Source organism: Podarcis melisellensis (genome assembly GCF_964234715.1).
Source record: "Podarcis melisellensis genome assembly, chromosome: 1".
NCBI lineage: Eukaryota > Metazoa > Chordata > Lepidosauria > Squamata > Lacertidae > Podarcis > Podarcis melisellensis.
Window position 1 is genome coordinate 112,507,154 of NC_138528.1, and position 21,521 is coordinate 112,528,674.

The following is a 21,521-nucleotide window of genomic DNA, read 5'->3' on the forward strand; positions in this document are numbered from 1 at the left end:
ATTTCTGACCCTCCTAATCTTGAAGAGATTGAAAGAGAAGTGAAGTTTTGTCTGCCATGTCATGCATGCTCAATCTTTGACATAAAGATGTCTGGAGATCTGGATTTATGTGAGAGGGCAGTTTCTCAGTGTGTTAGGGGTGTGTGTGAGTGAGCATGTGTTTAGCATCAGACCGGTCAAAACAAGGTTCCCATGGAGGGAGCAAGCCCAGATGCAACGCAAAACACCACACTACTTCTCCAATCTTAAGCAGTGTTGGGGCTTGGTTTCCGACACAATGAGCTCTGCTGCTGCTGTCGCTTTGTAGAGGCTGCAAGTGAAAAATGGCAGGGTGGTCTTAAATGCCCCACGCATGTGGAATGCACATTCTATTTTCTCTCTCTTCTTTGGTTAAGGAAACCTCTCCTTGTTTACTCCCCACCACAACACTATGCCTGCTAGTAAACGCTACAGGGACCCAGAGGATGCAGCACTCACCAGTTGCCAATCAGTCTTAAATAGAGGACTTTTAAAACAAATCTGCTTTTATAGTTCCAACAAAAAACCCGGTTTTCTCTCCTTAAAGATGATTGTGAATATGAGAATACTCAAGGTGAGAGCATAGAACTGGATCCAACAATGGGGCAAGTTGATCCGGTTCCTCTAGGAGATGAAGGAATAACAAGTAGGGATTAATTAACTCGAATTGCAAGAACGGTTGAGCATATCTTCCAACAAATTAGAGGTATTGCCTCTCAAATAACCCAGTTATCCAAAGAGGTCCACAGTTTATTAGTTAATAACAAGCAGGCACTAACAGAACACCCTAGTACCCAAGTGAAATGGCGACAACAAGAGCAGACCTCTAAGCTCGACATAGAATGCATGTGGAATGGATTGCACCACTTCCAGAAGTACTGTTCCTGAATGTCCCTTCATGTAAACCATCTTGCAAGTGGAAAACTAGCACATCAAAGGAGAAAGGGAACTAGCTTAGCTTAACCAGTTCACTGCTGTTCCAGTTTTCCATTCACAGGGAGTTTTTAATGTAGGGAAGCCGTCTTAAGTGTGAACCTCACTTGAAGTCTAAAGTGGTACAGTCCCCCTCATTTTGCTGCCCAAGTGTGGCGTGCTGGTGTATCATAACGGGGCTGCATTCCATTTTCATCACCAGCAATGCAGTCATTTTAAGCCTGGGTCTCAGGGTTGTGAGTTCAAGATTCCTGAACTGCAGGGATTGGGCTAGGATGACCGTCATAGTCCCTTCCAACTCTACAATTCTATGATTCTATTATTCACCCTAAGCCCCCAGGGTGGGTTGCAACTATTAAAACCTACAGAAATGAAGTGGGTCCTAAAAGTTTTCGATTAATGGGAGCTCCCTGAGAAGAGGGATTGATTGTTAAACCACCCTGAGAACTGTAGCTCTTTGAGGGGAATAAGAGGCTCCTACAGACTCTCAGCACTCTTAACAAATAACAGCTCCCAAGATACTTCGTGGGACACCAAGACTGTTTAAAGTAGTATGATACTGCTTTATATGTACAGAACCTCCAAGTGTCCCTATTTTGCAGGGACATCCCTGATTTAGAGAAACCGCCCCGGTTTCTCATTTGATCCCAGAATTTCTTTAGGACCTCCCTATTTTCATTGGAGAAATGTTGGAGGGTATGGAGTTATCTGACCCCTCGAACCATCTGAAGGCAATCCTGTATAGGGAAGTTTTTTTAAAAAAAGTGTTTAATGTTTTATTATGTTTTTTATATACAGTGGTACCTCGGGTTACAGATGCTTCAGTTTACAGACTCTTCAGGTTACAGACTCCACTAACCCAGAAATAGTACCTCAGGTTAAGAACTTTGCTTCAGGATGAGAACAGAAATCGCGCGGCAGCAGCAGCAGGAGGCCACATTAGCTAAAGTGGTACCTCAGGTTAAGAACAGTTTCAGGTTAAGAACAGACTTCCAGAACGAATTAAGTTCTTAACCCGAGGTACCACTGTATGTTGGAAGCTGCCCAGAGTGGCTGGGGCAACCCAGTACGATGTGTGGGATATAAATATCGTGCTTTACCGTATAAGATGAGGTTTTTTAATTAAAAAATTAAGTTAAGAATTGGGGGTCATCTTATACATGGATAGTGCATAGGGCGGACGTGGGATTGGTTGCTGCCGCAAGCGGGAGATTGTCAGTGCCTATTTGGCGTGTTATTGGTGGCTGTGCCAAGGGCTGGTGTTGATTTACTGTTGCTGTGGCAATTGGGCGGGCATTGACGGCTTCTGCCAGTGAGGGGACAGACAATAGGTAGCCTTTGTGTTGCGTGTGAGTGGCATCGTAGGTCAAGCTCAACAACTCTGCCCCCCCCCCAAAGCTCAACAACTATGGGCTATTTCCCTCCATTTTCTTAATTTGGAGTCCCCCAAAATAGGGGGCATCTCATACACGAGGGCATGTTATACACGGAAAAACATGGCAGTAAAATTATCATTATGGAATGGGACGTCCCTATTTTCATTGGAGAAATGTTGGAGAGTGCATGTATGTATGGTCCAGATGAGGCCTAAATGTGAGGTTTGGCATTCCTTTCCCACTTTGATCTACTTCGGCTTTTTGGCACTGCTTCTGTGCATAGCTGCATTCAGCAGCAGCTCATTTGTTGTCTCTGTGGCCTTTTCATGGGGCAGCCGCTACATCAATAATTGGAAAATGCAACTGTTAAAACCAATAAACTCCACAGTGAGGCTCAACATTGGCACAGCTACTGAAATCTCCTTTAGCTCTTTTTTTTTCTCCAATGCCCAAATAGCTGTCAAATGTCTCATGTTCCCTTCAGTAATTTTGCTATCACATTTTCCAGAAGTCTGAGCAATTCCTACAGCGCCTGCCTTCTTCAAAGCAGATGTGTTTGATTCTGCCACATTTTAGCAATTCAATCATCCATTAGGCCACATACTATTTATGATAAGTTTGTCTTTAAAAAAGAAAAAGAAAAAAAACACTTCTGTGGGTTCTGTGTTTCCTTTTATATCTTGGTTCAAAATATTTCACCAAGCTCCATGGTGATAGATGGAACTATTTTAAACAATCCTTTCACAGAATTATAAGAGAATGTTTACCTCAAAAAAAGAGGAGGAGGAGAAGAAAACTCGGCACCACAAACTTTCAATTGGATTTGAAAAGAGCTCCAAGGCTGCAATCCTGTGCACACCTTCCTGACAGTAAATTCCATTGTGTTCAGTGGAAGTTAATCCTAGGTCAACATGTATAGGATTCGACAGAAGACATTGTCAATTATACAGTAATATTTAATTACAGGTACGGTAACTTGCAACTTACACACATATAACTTGCATGTAACTTCAGCTTTAATAATTAATAATAAAGGGGGCGGGAAAGGGCTGGGTGTCCAGGAAAAAGGACTTTGGCAATCCCTCCCACCATCGAACCCAATGTGTTTTGGCTTTACACAATTTTGACTTTAGGCACTATCCCCAAAACGTAACTCCATTGTGGGTTGAGAATAGTCTGTATTTTGTACTGTGGTTAGCTCAAAGAATGGAACAGTGTTGTTTTAGTGCTCTAAATGGGCAATTAATAGGGTTTCTACGGTTCTTCTTGCTGACATTACCCCCTCCCACCATTTTGCAATTTTTCTATTCCCTCTAATAGCATGTAAGCTTACACATTACAAGCTGGATGAGGTTTGAATGCAGAGATGAGGGATTTGGCTGAAATTTAAGCATTGAAATTAAATTCAGTGCACAGTAAAAATGAGCCTACCTTATTTCCACTTTCTGAAACATTACACAAACAGCCATCCTTTGAATTCACATTTCTCTGAATTTTTCAGTGCAGTTCTCTAGCCGAGCAATGTTTATGAAATGCATATACACAAGGGTAAAGCTATGTATTAAAATGCATACAATCATGAAAATGAAGTTCAAAATGCATTATTTTAAGAGTAAGAGCGCTGTGACTTGAACTAGCCCCATTCCTGAACTTGAGATGGCTGGGTAACAGTGTGACCTGCAGAGCAGCAGAAATGTCAATCAGATCCACAGAACACAGGAAGTTACCCTATACTGAGCCAGGTCATTTGTCATTAGCTCAGTATTGTCCAGAGATGCCTGGGGTTGAACCAGGGACATTCTGCATGGAAATCAGGGGTTATACCAATTGTAGCATTATATAGTTATATAGAATGTCCTGAGGGAATCAACTCTGTTTTTGGGATGTACAATACTAGGGTGTTAGTACAGGCTCCCAAATGGATTGCACTGTGGAAGTTTTATTACTCTCTTATCCACTGCTTCCTTATTACTATATTGCTATAACCATTATTTCCCCCTTTACACGAGTCCCTTTATGGATTGTTTATCTTACTGCACACAACTTTCTTGAGGGGAGGCTTTGATGCCAGTCAAATGTTTGGCTTCCTTGTTGGTTCTCTGAGTCATGCTGTTCAAGAGAGGCTGCCTTGTATTTGGATTAAGTCTTGCATATTTCTTTAACTACATTTTCCCAAGACCGGTTCATGGTTATTTACTGAGAGGCTGAAATGTTTGGTCCAGAGTTCCTGCAGTAGAGAACCTGATCAGATTCTCTTTTTGCTTTCACATCCGTTTTTAGGTCATAATTTCATGCCTGGGTTATTTTTGGGGAGTACGCTACTTATCAAATGAACTTGCATTGACCACCTTGTGCAACCTCTGTTGATACTCCATAAGCACTATAGGGAATCCTATGTCATAAACAGTGGTCTTTAGAAGATTTAGAGCAATGATCATGGCCCAGGGCGGATGTGCTATGAAACTATTGAAGCCTAAGCTTCAGGGACCCTAATCTTGGAGGGGCCCAGAAGTGACTTTAATCCACATTGCTTAATAATTTGGGGTCCAGTAAACCCAACTTGAGATGTACAGGTCAAAAACTATAAGGCCTGGGATGTTTTTATTCACACCAGTGACTTTGACATGTGAGATAATTCAGTACAGCAGTTTTAACCAAAATCTGAGATGTAATAATAATAATAGTAATAAATTTTTATTTATACCCCGCCCTCCCTGGCCAAGACCAGGCGGCTAACAATCAATAACAACAACAAGTTGATTAAAATACAATTTTAAAAAGAGTAAAATACAACATTAAAACAATAGGATGCAGCCTCTTCACAGGAGGAGAAAGGAAAAAGAAAGAGGAGGAGGGAATCAAACTGATTCTAAGCCAAAGGCCAGGTGGAACAACTCTGTCTTACAGGCCCTGCGGAAAGAAATCAGATCCCGCAGGGCCCTGGTCTCATGAGACAGAGCGTTCCACCAGGCCGGAGCCAGAGTTGAAAAGGCCCTGGCTCTGGTTGAGGCTAATCTGACTTCCTTAGGGCCTGGGACCTCTAGGGTGTTGCTATATATGGACCTTAAGGTCCTCCGTGGGGCATACCAGGAGAGGCGGTCCCGTAGGTATGAGTCATTATTATGATTATTATTAAATGTGGTGATCTGTTGTGGAACAACCCCATTGAAGACGTTAACAGTGGTTACACAGACCTTATTGCTGGTTGTGAAGGGACCCCATAACAGTCCAAGCTTCAGGGCCCCCCAAATGTAGGTCTGCCACTGGCAATGATACCCAGCTCTGTTTTTCTGCAGCAGTCAAATCAGGAGAGGCTGCACAAGCTTTGAACAGATGACTGGACTAGGTGGTGGACTAAATACCTACACATAAACACATACAAGGCTATCTTATTTGCATTAGAAATATGTATGGCTTGTTCCCGTGTTTCCTAGGCATGGGTCCAAGTGTTTTTGCCCTTCCCTTGCCCCATTCTGTGGGAAAACCCGCTCTTTAGTATTAAACCAGAGCAAATGCCAATCCAGAGAAAACTCAACAGTTGTTAGCGCTGATTCAGTAGTAAAGTTTGGGTTTCCCCAGGGGAAAGCGGTGGGGCAAGGGCAAGTCTGGTTGAGCCCCCCACAGAGGCTTTTCGGGAGCTGCAGAGCAGAATAGGAAAAGAAGAATCGGTTGCTTAAACCGCCTTCCATTAGCACAACCATTGGAAACACCCCAATGGTGATTTCATGCTTTTAAGCACTTCTGAGCACCAGCTCTTTTCCAGTTCAATATGTACTAGAGCTAGAACAATTGTGGTATCTAACATCACCTTTCCCTGCAATAAATTAGAGGTTGTAGATAACAATGCCTTTAAAACAGGGGCTCTCTAAATGATGTTAACTTCAACTCTCATCAGCACCAGCCAATGTGGCCAATGGTCAAGCAAAGCAACATCTAGAGGGCCACAGATTCCCCATCCCTTCTTTAAAGGAAGGGCTGGCTCACACATGCACAACCTGCTCTTGCAAAACCATCAGATCACAGATAAATAGACAGAAATTTAATTTTGCTATTCGTCTTGTACACATTTCTTTTAACAGCAGCGAGTTCGTACCCTCAGCTGCTAGTCACAAATGGATGATTCACACATGCGTTTGTTTGATTTCTCTGCACTTAGTTTATTCTTGTGCCCTTGATAACCGGTAACTGACTATGCAGACTCGCTCCATCAAAAAGCCTTGCATTAAGGAGATTATGACAAGTCCTGACTGTGATGGCAAATCTGCGTTTACACTGACCTGAAGTTGTGGATGTTGAGCGATAACCATGCATGTCGGAACTAGTCCCAAGTGCACAGCAGCCACAAGCAGAGAAATCAAGTGATGGACATGCATGTGTAAACATGAGCTGGGGAACTATTACGATTTTTGGCTTTGCAAAATACAGAGGGATTCTTTTTCTTGTTATTTAGTTGTTGTTTTTTAAAAAACCTGGAATATATTTGTATGAAGGGCAACACACAACTATTAAATAATAAACAGAAGTATTAGCAGATGAGTTACAGTTTCCAATCCCATTCAGTGTCTGCAGGGTCAGGATGTCTAACATAAGTTTTCTTATAAGTCACCAAGATGTGTGATTGATCTATGTACATATACATGCCGCTGATGGGGCATGGGCCTTCTTTGATGCACACACTGTCATCTGACAAGCGACCTGCGGCCTTAAACGCCAGTCTCACTTTCTCAGCTGTCCTGTCGCTGGGAATCAAGACAGCTGTTGCCTCATACCGCAGGCTGTTTCTGGCATGCTCTGTGTTTCTAGCAATAGATTTAATGTACTGACCCCGTGGCATGGTTAAAACACTGTCTGTGATTTCCCCCTGCGCTGAATAAATGTTCTTCCTTGCACCGTGTTTCATTCCAATGAGCCGGGCACCATGCCCCTTTGAAACGCCTTGATAAAGAGACATCTCATAAATTCAGTCGTGCTGTGTCACACGCGGGAGTATTTGTGTGTTCTGAATACAGGCTTTAACCATTCATTATTATTATTTTAAGTTATGTATTTGAATCGTTGCAGTTGCACATTTTAAAAAAGTAAATGAAGAATAAAAGACCCATCGGAATTGAAGGGTCAGCCCTGAGCAGGTACACAACTCATAATAATAATTATAATAATAATAATAATTTATTATTTATACCCCGCCCATCTGGCTGGGTTTCCCCAGCCACTCTGGGCGGCTTCCAACAAAACACTAAAATACAATAACCGATTAAACATTAAAAGCTTCCCTAAACAGGGCTGCCTTCAGATGTCTTCTAAAAGTTTGGTAGTTATTTTTCTCTTTGGCATCTGGTGGGAGGGCGTTCCACAGGGCGGGTGCCACTACCGAGAAGGCCATCTTCCTGGTTCCCTGTAACTCAGGAAATGATTGCCAAGGCTAGTAATACTCAGAGAAGACCCATTGATTTCAGTGGGTCTACTATGAGCATGACTTAGTTGTATTTCACCCGGTGTCTCCACCCCCATCGTTTAGCCCAGACACTGAGGTCCAGCTCTGAGGGCCTTCTGGGAGTTCCCTCACTGCAGGAAGTGAAGCTACAGGGAACCAGGCAGAGGGCCTTCTCGGTAGTGGCGCCTGCCCTGTAGAACACCCTCCCATCAGATGTCAAGGAAATAAACAACTATCTGACTTTTAGAAGACATCTGAAGGCAGCTCTGTTTAGGGAAGTTTTAAATGTTTGATGCTTTTTTGCTTTATCATTATCATTATTATTATTATTATTTATTTTGTTGGGAGCTGCCCAGAGTAGCTGGGGAAACCCAGCCAGATGGGCAGGGTATAAATAATAAATTACTATTTTATGATTATTTCAGGAAATACAGGAGTTATTTGCTAGGAAGTGAAGTGCTGAGTGAGGGTCAAAAATTGACAACAAAAGGTTATTTATTTAAAACGTGCATACTCAGTCTAGTATGAAAGCATCTCGAGGCAGTTTATAAACCCTATACAATAAAATTCAGGGTCACCATTTTCAGGAGTTGGGGGGAGATGGTTGTGTTTGCTCACATGGGGAGAATCGCCGCAACTTTCTGAGGATATATTCAGAATTAAACTCTTAAGAACAAAGAAGCAGTGCCTTTTAAGAGTATTTGTTGTGGGTGTTGTTATTTTTGTAATGCTCATAATAAACAGAGATATAGGTAACGCTGATAAATAATCGTTCATGGTCTGAAGCTGGGCTAAGGGGACTATAGCCATCTCCTCTCTTCCCCATCCTTGATAAAATGCCACTAAATGCCCTAAATCTCAGGGTTGTGGGTTTGAGCCCCATGTTGGGCAAAAGATTCCTGCATTGCAGGGGGTTGGACTAGAAGACCCTTGTGGTCCCTTCCAACTCTGTGATTTAGAATGTCTCTTTTGGATTTATTATTATTATTATTATTACTATTATTGCAGGACAGGGTGATGTTTTATTATTTATGTAGTTATTTAATCTAATTCTTGCCTGTTCTGCATTACTAAGAGTAATACCAGTGCAGTTTATATCAGAACGATAAAACAGATAACCTTTTTCCAAAGCAAGAAAATAAATAAAACACAACACAGCATGCAGTTCAGCACACACATACACACACACACATGCTGAATAGATATATATTTATGCTTATATATGGACATTGTTTGAAGATTTTATCACACTTGGATGATTGTTTGGTCTGAGGCATAAGGCCTGAGGCACAGTAGTTATTAAATACTTGGAGAAAGCTATTTTTTCTTTCTTTTATTGAGTGTGTAGCACTTCATTACTAGCAAACAGAAGATGCCAGAGTCTTACAAGGCATTTTATAAGACTGATATTTATAGGGGCCAGACAGCAACAGCAGTTTAAAGCAACAAAACTAGGGGTGTGTCACCTCTCCTCTCTCCCCCCCCCCCGGCCTCTCTCAAGAAAGATAAACTCAATGGGGGCGTCTATTTTTAACCTCGTGTTCTTTCCTTTTGGCAGAGCAATCGGTGTTAGCTGAGCTCTTTTGCGGAATGAAGCCAAGTACCCCTGTTCGTTGCCTTTAGGAATGACCAGCCGATTCACACAGCTCCGGAGACGGAACCTTTTCGCATGAAGCCCGGTTCTGCTACTACTACAACAACAACATCATGTCAAGCAATGACAGTTCTGACGGCCCGCCTTCCACGACAACCGTTAGTTCGGTTCTGGTTCAGGCTGGAGACTGCAAAATCATCATAGCTATATTGAAGGTAAGCTTAAGGGCTCTAAACACTTGAGCTTATAGCTCAGTACCATTGACTAGCTCAGAGTCTGATCATTTCAGCTTTAATTTCTGCACAAAGTGGTTGACACAGGGGAGTGTGCTGCACACACAATCCCAATCAAGAAGCATTATTTTTCGTTACAAAGGCTGGGAGAGGGGAGGTTTCTAATTTTTTGTGCATAAAGTAAGCATCACTGAAATAGTCTTGAAGAAAGTGTATATTTTTCATTTGAAGAAAACAGAACTTTAAATTAAAATGAATTAAACAAACAGCCTGGTAACATAACCAGGACAATCGTCATTGATTTGTAACTGTATTGATTTGAAATACGGGACTCTGGTTTTGTTTTCTTGTATTATTTAAAGATTGCATCCAGAATATACAAAGTGCATTTGATCTGACTTAGTCGGAGGGAATTCTTTGAAGGAATTGTTCTGATGTTAATGCATGGACAAATAATTAATGCCCCTATGTTGCACATGTCAATCTCCACTTCAGAAATTGAAAAGTCGTATTGAAAATCTTTACTTGAACAATTTAGCTTCACACTGAAGCACTGCGCCATTTTCAAGACAAGTAATACAACAATATAGGAATACAGGAAGCAGTTGCACACCGAGTCAGACCATTGGTCCATCTAGTTCAGTGTTGTCTACATCAGCCCTTCTCAAACTTGGGTCCCCAGATGTTGTTGGACTACAACTCCCATCATTCCTAGCTAGCTGGACCAGTGTTCAGGGATGATGGGAGTTATAGTCCAACAACATCTGGGGACCAAAGATTGAAAAAGGCTGGTCTGCACAGTCTCTCCAGGTTTTCAGACTGGGGACATTCCCAGTGCTACCTAGAGATGTCAGAGATTTAACCTTCTGCATGCACAACTGATGCTGGTCCACTGAGCTGTGGCCTTGCCCTATATATCTGAGGGGCAGAGAGGATGTTACATGCTTCCTTTCCTAAAACTTGGTTGATTAGAGCTCACAAGCCATTGCATGGATTAAATCAAAAGACTAGACTTTACTAAGTGCTTGACCGTTAGTTTTTGAGTTGGATCGTGCACACACACACATCATACAAATATCTGGAGAAATTGTACTTAGGACAATGTTTCTGTTTGCGTTTTTAGTGTGGGGATTGGGTGCAGCTCCAGCTGGCTGAATCAGTACCAAATTTGTTAGAAATCGGCAGCAATCAAGAAGAGACCAAAAAATTATTACAAGATCATGAACTTCTCCTGGCGAAGCTTAAGGTAAGACATGCAACGTGAACTTTCTGAATTATTACAGGTTGCGTTGTAGCCTTGTTCTGAAAGTTGTAAATGACTGTTGGGCGCCAGTCCTCAGACCGCTTAGTGCTTTGTAGGAACGTTTCATCACAAACAATCCATGTGGGGGAGTTCCTAAGGGTTGCTAAAAGAGACCTCACAAAAGAAAGCAAGAAATGACTCCATCCTTGTTGTGTGTAATAAGACACCCAGTTATAATGACAGCCATGAGTTGCTCTTGGCTTGCCCATGGCTTGCTTCCCACATGCCTTTGCTACGACATGCAGGATTTAACCACATGCAGGATTTAACCTTCAGTGTGTCATGGCACATGTTAATGAAAGTTGCTCTTGTGGTGGCATGCCAAAGCTTAATCTGGCAACTGGCAGCTACTACCGCCAGGCATAGAATTGACTGCAAGCATGGAGCTGATGAGCTCAGGATTGTCAAGAGCATTCCTTGTAGCTACTAACTGTAATGGCAGCCGTAAGACAACATGACTATGAATGAACCAGAACTTACTCTTAAGCACAACGTCGCAGTGTTCCCTAGTGGCCTGATGGTAAGGAGCCCACCCCCACCAATCAGTGCAGGTGAGGAAGGTAACATAAGTCCAGTGATCCACTGCTGGAAACAGGAAAAGGATGAAAGGAGGCCTATCTTCTGTTGCATGGATGTCTGGAAGGTGGAAGAGTGTTCTGAATCCCAAATGTGGGTCATTATCTGTCTATCCACAATTGCCAGCATCTTTGTGGAAAAGGAAAGGAAATAAGTCATTAATGGCTCTACAGTAAACAAAGGCATTTATATAGCTCCTGTTTTCTAGGCAGCACCATTAATCAGATAAGCCGTCACAGAGCCGCATGGGTATTCTGAGGGAAGACACATTTGTTTTTCGTGCAGATTACTTTTTAATGCACTAGAGGCTCAAACAGTATATTTTAAATTTTGGTACATATACAAGTCATGGCTATTTATTTATTATTTTTGTACTATATTAAGCTGTGCTGATATTTAAAATAAAATAAATGGTTGCCACAGCCTACATATAGCGTTGGTGGAAAAAATGTTTAACACTTTTTTTGGGGGGGGGAGGTACTAAAAAGTTTAAAAGAATCATTTTGTTGTGCTTAAATGTCATAAACTGATGTGAATAGGGTTTTAAAATAAGGATCAGTTAAAGAAGATTTGTAAGTTGTGTAGCTGAAAGTACAGGGAGGAATAAAAAACATTCTTGGAGGCAGAATATTATTGAAGGACATTCTCAAGAAATGCATACCCTCTGAGACATATGCTTTCATTTCAGTGCAATGCATATGAGAAATCTGATTTCAGTGCCACTCGTGACGAGAAATCACGTTTTGAAGTAATCTTGAAACACACTTGCATGGGAAAATAGATCAGAATTGGGCTGTGCGTTTACAAGGAGGGAATCATGAGGTAAAACTTTGAACCACTTCAGAATGGAAGTGGGAAATTACACTATTGAAGGCTCCCTCTTTGGGACAAGTCAATGGGAATGAAGAGGTAGCAAAGACCACCATTAGGGGAGTAAGGATTTAACCTGTTCCTTATACCCTCCTGACTGAAAATCGGGTGAGTGAATAAGGGTGGCAGGGAATGAATTGGACTGCCCACCTCTTGAAGTCACCCATATCATATTTCTGCATACCACACCAATCTCTGAGCGGTGCAAGATTCTAGGGGTTCCTTCAGAGTGAGGGACAGTGGGGACTGTGGTATCTTAATGATATGTGGTTTATTTACACATATATACAACCTGAACCTATGTTCGAAGGGTTCACAGCATTAATACCCCAAGAGGGTCTTGCTTCGCTCATAGCCACATCCTTGGATTCCAAAATAAATCAGGCATGGTTCTGTCTCCCAGCTGCCCAGCCTGCAGCGTTCTGGCTTCTTGTTTCTAGCTCACGCATGCAACTCTCCACTCTGCCCTTTGTCTTTCTAACTACCAGTGAGTTGAGGGAGCTGGGCCCACCCGTTTACTATCTGGCACAGAGCCACACCCTCTGTTACCCATAGTAGCCCAAACCTAGAGGGCCAGTACCAATAAACTTGCTTGGCTCTTTCAACAATTTGAATCCCTCCTTAGATTTTCTGGATCCAGGAATTAGAAGGGACTCAGGCATACAGCCTATCCCTTTCAAACTCATAACAATATATATTCTGCACACTGAAAACTATATGCCCGCTGAAAAGTTGAAGCTTAGCAACAAATGCTTTTGTGGGAAGTAAAAGGTATGTAACCTGCTTTGTGAGAGCTATGCCTTAAAAGCCACTCTCTCCCGCCCCCCCCCCCAGCCTCACAAATCAATTAATGAATACATAAACCAATTACATCATTCAGCTTGTCCACTAAAGTACATAGGAATGAACCACACCAATAACAGTTCCAGAGGCATTTAGGCAACTAAAGTACACTTGAGACTAAGGGTGAGGAAATGTGTGGTGTGCCAGACTACAACTCCCATTACCCTATACTGGCTGGGGCTGATGGGAGTTGAGAGTCCAAGCACAGCTTAAAGGGCCACCAGCTGCCCATCCCTGCTTTAACCTGTTTCAAACAGTAAGTGGCCAGACCTCCAGGTTCAAGAGTGAGGACTGGCTAACGAAGATAAGGCCTCTTGCTTTAGTCTGCATGCCCCACAGACCTCATCTCACAAAGTACCTGGCACCTGCTTCCTTCTTCAAAGTACGGTTTTGTTTTGCAATTATGCAGTCTTTCTATAATCACTTGGGTATCTTTGCTTCAACGACCTTTTTACTTGAATACCAACTAACGATTGTAGGTAATAATACTGATGATGGGTAACAGTACCGTGGTACCTCGGAAGTCGAACGGAATCCGTTCCGGAAGTCGGAATGTTTGGAAACCAAAGAGCGGCTTCTGATTGGCTGCAAGAAGCTCCTGCAGCCAATCGGAAGCCGCAGAAGTCGTGTCGGACGTTCAGGTTCCAAAGAACATTCACAAACCAGAACACTCACTTCCGAGTTTGGGAGCCAAAATGTTTGACTCACAAGGTGTTCAGGATCCAAGGTACGACTGTACTGTAATTGAAGGTAACATTGATGATTGTAAGTGAAGATAGTGGAATGAATATTAGCTTGGTGACAGGTAACATCTATTGACAGCAGGAGATCTGAGGTGCTGTCAGTATTCTGAGGACGGTCGTTTTTATTTCTCATTTTCAACAGAGCTAGGTGAGGCAGTGAAGGCCTTGAACAGATGGGTTTAACAGAGAACAGGCCATAGTCAACTAGATTTTATTCAGAGTGGACCTACTGCAATTGATGAACATTACTAACATTATTATTTTCAGTGGGCCTACTATGAGTCAAACTTAGCTGAATGCCACCCAACCTATTTATGGAGCTTTCATGAAGATTAGGCAATACTGGCTATTTAGTAAGTATTTGTTCTGATTTGTTTGTGGAGAGGTTATACACAATGCCATTTTTCTAGAAAAAGAGGTGCCAGAGCTCACCATGAACTTCTCCCTTGTTCACCTAGAGTGACAATGGTGCCCACCTGAGAGGTGCTGGTGCTGAGTTCCAGTGAGCTCCGGCTGGAAGCAAAAAAAGCCCTGGTTATACAACATAAAAACGTAAAGGTAAAGGGATCCCTGACCATTAGGTCCAGTCGTGACTGACTCTGGGGTTGCGGCGCTCATCTTGCTTTATTGGCCGAGGGAGCCAGCGTACAGCTTCCGGGTCATGTGGCCAGCATGACTAAGCTTCTGGCAAACCAGAGCAGCACACGGAAACGCCGTTTACCTTCCCGCCAGAGCGGTACCTATTTATCTACTTGCACTTTGATGTGCTTTCAAACTGCTAGGTTGGCAGGAGCAGGGACCGAGCAACGGGAGCTCACCCCGTCGCGGGGATTCGAACCGCCAACCTTCTGATCGGCAAGTCCTAGGCTCTGTGGTCCCTGTTATACAACATAGAGTTAATCAATTGTTATGCCACACTTTCCAGCACATTTTCTTGTCACCTTCCTTCCGGCAATGAAAGTCTTTAATGAAAATCTGATCTTTTGGAGAAATGGGTTTGTTGCACAATCCTCCAAGTCAAAGAGAATTGTGCAACCTGAATTTGCTGGTCTGCGATTGAATTCTGCCCAAAAGCAGTCAGGAAGCATCCAGTGATGGATTGGGTGGGGACGAACAAACTAAAGCTCAGCTCAGAAAAAATGAAGATGTTAATATTGATTTTGCAGAGTCCTTTACACAGCAGAAGAATGAGTAGTACATGCCACATGCTTAAATTTAGTTTATTTACACTTCAATGCTGAGAGTTTACAAGCAGGCATCTTGCCTCTGCTAGAGCAGAGAGACAACTCCTCTCTCCTCGGAAAACAAAGAACTCCGAGAGAACAGTGAAAAACAGGAAACCAGTGTACGTCACATCCAGTCTCCTCTTCCCGTGGGAAACCAACAGTGCATTGACTGTGGAATGTAAACAACCTGTCTCGTGACAAGCACTTCGCTGCACAGTGAAGACAGAGCAGAAACCAACATCCTCCCCCTTTCTGTGAACATCACTGGGCAGCGTGTTAGTACAATATCAGTACAAACCCAACTTCTGCACAAAGGTACAGTGTTGATCCTTTGATACAATCTTGGACAATACATCAGCAGGAATTTCATTACCTGGCATATAGGACACCGTTACGAGTCCCTTCTGAATACATTCCCTAGCATGTTGCAATTTCAATTGCAAGTGCTTCGTGCTTTGCTTACAACCTTCAGAATTCAGCAAAGCCAAACATGCTTTGTTGTCCTGGTAAACCTGGATTGGACATTTGACAGGAATTTTCATGTCTTTGCACAATTGTAACAACCATTCACAATCCTTAAGTGAATAAGACAGTGCATTCAGTTCAGCTTCACAAGTACTTAAGCTAACTGTTGTTTGCTTCTTGCATGACCAATCAAACAGTTAATGGTGGGTGGCCTGATTAATTTAGGGTTTTGTGGTTCACCATATCTCTGTAGGGTTGTACTTCAGGGTTTGGAGATGTTCTTGCACTTAGTCTTGCTGCTGGGATCCCAGGTAGCACCATGGTCAGGGCACTTTTCACCAACTTATGATGGTGTACCAGGCTGCTGTCCTCCTATTGAGGAGTGACTTGGCCTTGGTGTCCCCCCAGGAAGAACTACTGTAATGTGTTCTATGTTGAGCAGCTTTTGAAGCCTGCCTGAAAATTGCAATTCATTCAGAACCCAGCAACCCACTTTTAGAAGAATACCAATGGAACCATACAACACTGGCTCTGAGAGAATTTTGTTCCCAAGTTTGTTTCTAAGGCACCATTCAAAGTGCTGCTTGTGACATTTAATGCCCTAAATGACCAGAGGAACATATACCTGAGTTACGCTGAAATTGGGTAAGGTCTTTTCATGTTGGACAGGCTTTTGCATTGCCAAATAGACAATGATTTTGAAGATTATGGTTTGTCTGCTGTGCCTATCTTTGTGGTATTTGTGTGAGCAGTCTAGTTGTATATCATTGTGATTTTAACCATAGAAAAGTACTCTGCATAAAAGCACTAGAAGCATAAAAAATGTTATATTTAAAAAAATGCCTTGAGTTCTGATTACCTTGGGGAACAGCAAATCTGCCAATTTTGGTTTTTCTCAGTTTTCCATTTTTCCAATCTTAGCGTCATATCTCCACATTCCCACATCAGTTTGAGATTGTAGTCCTTGTGAAAATTCGTCACCATTTTAGGGCAGGTTTCTCTAAACACACACATTTTTTTTGTATGAGATTCCCTGCCCCCAATACACACATTTTTACAAAGCAATTTCCTCATGTATATATAATTATTAATTAATTAAATATCTATACCACCTTTCATCCTAGGAGTTTTTAAAACAAGGAGTTTTAATATATAACAACACAATACGATACAGTGGTACCTCGGTTTATGAACTTAATCCGTTCCATAAGTCTGTTCTTAAACCGAAACCGTTCTTAAACCAAGGTGCGCTTTCCCTAATGTGGCCTCCCGCCGCCGGTGCCCTTCCACCGTTCGGATTCTGTTCTTAGACCAAGGTAAAGTTTGCAAACTGGGACTATTTCTGGTTTTGCGGTGTTTGTAAACCGAATCGTTTTTAAACAGGACTGTTCTTAAATCGAGGTACCACTGTAGTATAATGCACTTTTTTCACTTTTGTGTGGATTTATATGCACACTTCAGTATATACATTTTTTCACAGATTGCTTTGCTGGAGAAGTAGCATTGCAAAATTTGGCAAAGTGTAAGATTTCAAATGGACAGCTGTGTTTTGATTCACATACTGCTTTTTCAAAGTGCAAATTAGGTAAATTCATCTTTAAATGTGAACCACATTGATTTCTTCCCCCATCTCTAAGGTTCTCCTATATGAACTTCCATGGAGCACTGAGATCCTCCGTGAAGACCTAGCTCTAAATCCCTTCTTTCCCTGTAACTAGATTAGAAGAGATAGGAGGATCTCCTACATACCCCTCAACTGTCCTGCCTTAAGCGGGACATTCCAGCTTCTGATTGGATCCCAGGATGTCCTGTTTCGGCCCCCACGAGAACATGGCCCCCAAAGGTGCCCTATTTTTGAAGACCATGCAATCGTGCAAGTCATTTGGCTCACATATGAGCCTGGCACCGAAACAGCCATGTCCCGATTTTCCTTTGTAGCATGTGGGAAGGTATGTGGCTATGTTAAGGAGTTCCACTCCTTGATGGGATATGTATGGCTGACTCTATGCCTTTTGGAGAGAGAGAATCACAAAGAAAATTCTATTCGGGCAGTCCTTCTGGAGCTTGTGATAAATGTTTTAAAACTGCTTCATTGGTTGCTACTTAGCTTGTTTTATGCTCAGTCGTTTCATGCTATCCTATTTTTGTTTGATTCATTTTAGTGTTTTTAGATATTTCTTTAGTAAGGCACACTGGACAGATAGTTAAACAAACAAATACTGCGGTAGCCATAGCACAGATGCTGCAGTAATAACCACTACAGCAGCCCAGCTAAAGTGAAACACTTGTGCAGAACAAACCTGTGCACCTTTACTCAGAAGTAAGTCCCTCTATGGCTAATGAGTCTTACACCCAGGTTTGCAGGCCAGGGCCCCTTAATTGAATGATTTTCACAGATGCACTGAAAACTGAATTTCATCGAATTCATCATATTTCAGTGAATGAAGTAAGGGGTTTCAATGTGCTTAATTTTGTCTGGGTAGTACACCACATTTTCTGTAGATAAGGTAAGGTAAAGGAACCCCTAACCATTAGGTCCAGTCGTGACCGACTCTGGGGTTGCAGCACTCATCTTGCTTTATTGGCTGAGGGAGCCAGAGTACAGCTTCTGGGTCCTGTGGCCAGCATGACTAAGCTGCTTCTGGCGAAACCAGAGCAGCGCACGGAAACGCCGTTTACCTTCCCGCCGGAGTGGTACCTATTTATCTACTTGCACTTTGGCATGCTTTTGAACTGCTAGGTTGGCAGGAGCAGGGACTGAGCAACAGGAGCTCACCCCGTCGTGGGGATTCGAACCGCCGACCTTCCGATCGGCAAGTCGTAGGCTCTGTGGTTTAACTCACAGCGCCACCCGTGTCCCTTATAGATAAAGTAAGAAGAATTTAATACAAAAAAGTCCTACTTTGTAGCTTGCCCACCTTAGATTCATATTCTTGAACTGGGCTGTGACAGGGGAGAGGGAGACATTAGGCTCCAGAGAGAGTTATGCTTTCGTCCCTTTGAAATCAATGGCTTTTAAGTTAGTGGTTGCTATCTTCTCCCAATGAGCTCCATCAGACTTAAGAATAATTTAAAGCTGCAACGTTATAGACACTTACCTGGGAGTAAGTCCCATTGGACTTGCTGGTGCTCACTTCTTTGAACAGCATAGGATTATGCTGTAACTTTCTCTGTGTTTTCTCTTTCATTTCACAATGCTTTTGTGCCGTAACAGACACAGGCAGTTCTGAGAAATAGAAACTTATGATGATCTTGTCCCCTGTAAGAATACTTTACAGGTGCATTGATATGAAACATGTACCTTTAATACTAGAACCATGCCAGCCATCGCCAAGGTGTTCTTTGAAAGCTGTTTGTTGTACTTCCTGCTCTGTGATTAATCTGGAACAAGCTCTGGAAGATCCATGTGGATGCATCCGTACATTCTTGATCGCTTGCCAAAGTCCTGCTCTTTGTCATAATAAAGGTCACAGTGAAATGTATTGGAGAACCTGGAACTATGCAGAGCTAACTTTTCTAAAAAGAAAGAAAGAAAAAGAAAGAAAGAAAGAAAGAAAGAAAGAAAGAAAGAAAGAAAGAGAAAGAAAGAGACAGACAGACATAAAATTTGGTATTCATTCTTTGAGATGCATGTTGATAGCTCTTAATTACTTTATTTGCTCCATTTGTTGAAACGAAATTGTAAAATGGTAATTTATATGCAAATATTAAAGGGGGAAACAAAACAGGAAAATATTTCTCTTCGGCATTTCTAATTTTGAATTGTTGCCTTTTGAAAAAAGGAATATTTGGCCTCTCAGTAGCTCCAACCTTTGAGTTGTCACCTTTATTTCTTTTAAATGAACTTTTTGGCTCCTGGTATATTATCTGTTAATCTTGGTGCTAAAGGTTATTTCCATACATTAATTATAAAGGTGCTTCACATTGCCACTAAAGCTGAAAGTCTGGGTCGTCCGTCCCCCCCCCCCCGTTTTGGGATGTTTTTGTCAGCAGGATGAAGGGCTCTTATAGTTATAAGAATGACTTTTATTGTGAGGTTATGTAAGAACGTTTCATTTCACGAAGAGATTGCTATAAAGGAACCTGCTGGAGCAGGCCAGTGTCCTATCTGGTACACCATACTGTTCTCACAATGGTCGGGCAGATGCCTGTGGGATGCCTTCAAACAACAACATTCTCCCCTCCTGTAGTTTCTGGTACTCAGAGGCATGATGCCACAGACAGTGGACCATCTCTTTTACCCAGAAATGACCAATACAAGCAGAACAATCTTATCTCTCAATCCATGCTGCCAGAGGAGTGGGGAGTGGGGAGAACAGGTTAGGCTGTGGTGGAGGCTTCCTTCCACCCTTCCGTGCTGGGCTTTGATGCCATAGCTGTTGCCAGGCAACCACCAATGGTAGTCAGTGTAAGACCCAGCAATGGGGTGAAACAGGGCCAGAGCTGAGCCAGTTATGCATGCATCCCACTGGATCCTAAGCTGGTCACCACCCAGAATATGGGCCCTTTTTAATGTGTTGTGTGTGGGGGGAAATTATTGGAGGTTTTTTGTTCTTATTTTTACTATGCATTTTGCGTTTTTTATATTGCGCTTTTATGTCGCGAGCCACCCTGAGATCTGCGGGTGAAGTGTGTTGTACAAATTTAATAAATAATAATAAAATAATTTTTCAGGGTTTCATGCACAATGCACCCCAAAGCCTAGGGCTGCCGTACATCCAGGATTTCCCAGACATGTCCGGAATTCGTCTGTTGGAAATAGTGTCCAGGCTCAACAATTTTTTGTGTCCGGAATTTCGAGCTTTGAAATTGGGCAACCTTACTGTTATGTACTGAAGTTCTCACCCTGGGCCAGCAGGGGGATACTGTAGATAGTTATGCAAATGAAGGATCAAAAGTGACGTTCAGTGATTGGCTAGTTACAGAAAATGGTTACTGTTGCATTCTAGTGGAGCTCTATATAAGCAGGCTGACTGAGCTCCTCAGTTCAGTTCTGTTTCAGCTTACAAATAAAGAGCTGCTTTGGAAGAATCGCTATGGTGTCTGATATGTTCGCCCACAACTTAACACTTACCCAAGCCAGACTTGCAGAAGTGCATCTTGTTTCTGCTTCCAGAATGAAATGCAGGCATTATATACTTCTGCAGCAGGAGCAGATTCCTATTAAAATAAATGCAATGCTTACAGCTCAACCGTATTGCATGTCTTCTCAGAAGTAAGTCCTGCTGAATCCAGTGGGGACTGACTCCCAGGGAAAGTCTGTGGGGGGTGTATAGGTAGACTTAAACTGCTCTGGGCTCAGTTAGGAGAGGAATTTAGCAGAGGGATGACATGAGAGCATTCTGCCGAGCATGTGTGCAAATGGATAGTGTGAATGATGCAATAAGCTTGATGTGGCATACAGATATTGGCCCCACATCTCAGCCACTAGATATCTTATCCCTTATTTAAAACAGATGTATCAGCATGAGAAGCTATGGACTCCGAATTAGATTCGGGAAAGCAACAAGAGACATGCTTAATTTTCACTGCTGCCAGACCCTTTCTGCACAGAAACGTTAATTACGCAGCATCTGTTCCCTATGTCTCTCATATAGTTGTATTTCAGTATATTATTTCAGTATGCAGAATCAGTGATCGCCGTAAGGAAGCGTTTCTCAGAGTTCAGCTTGCAACTCAATAAAACTTCCTTTACTAACCTTTTTAGGGAGGATTTACACAATAAAATTAAAATAATGGGTTTTGTTTTAGTATCTTTAGTACTCTGTAGCTGTAGTAGCAGTTCGGGAAACGTTAATAACAACATAATGCCACTCTTCTGGAAAGCAGCCCAAAGCAGAAAAGAGAATTAAGTGCAGTTAAGGTTCAGTTGTTTCAAAGAATCTTGGCAAATGCAAGAAAAGCAAA

At 42.3% G+C, this 21,521-nt stretch overlaps 1 protein-coding gene and 1 long non-coding RNA gene across 5 annotated transcripts in view; one reads left to right on the forward strand and one right to left on the reverse strand.

The window, feature by feature from the left end:
- The first annotated feature begins 9,319 nt into the window (after positions 1–9,319).
- Positions 9,320–21,521, forward strand: part of CCDC141 (coiled-coil domain containing 141) — a 94,063-nt gene continuing 81,861 nt past the window's right edge. For all 4 annotated transcript variants that reach the window (XM_081902637.1, XM_081902639.1, XM_081902640.1 and 1 more), the window contains exons 1-2: positions 9,320–9,570; positions 10,712–10,834. In XM_081902637.1, the coding sequence (XP_081758763.1) occupies positions 9,469–9,570; positions 10,712–10,834 (225 nt within the window). In that variant the 5' untranslated portion in view covers positions 9,320–9,468. The remainder of the gene's footprint in view (positions 9,571–10,711; positions 10,835–21,521) is intronic.
- LOC309363487 lies at positions 13,868–19,977 on the reverse strand. Its single transcript, XR_014165366.1, has 3 exons — positions 19,856–19,977; positions 18,713–19,130; positions 13,868–14,436 (listed from the first exon to the last, which is right to left on the reverse strand). It is a non-coding gene; the product is annotated as an uncharacterized lncRNA (long non-coding RNA).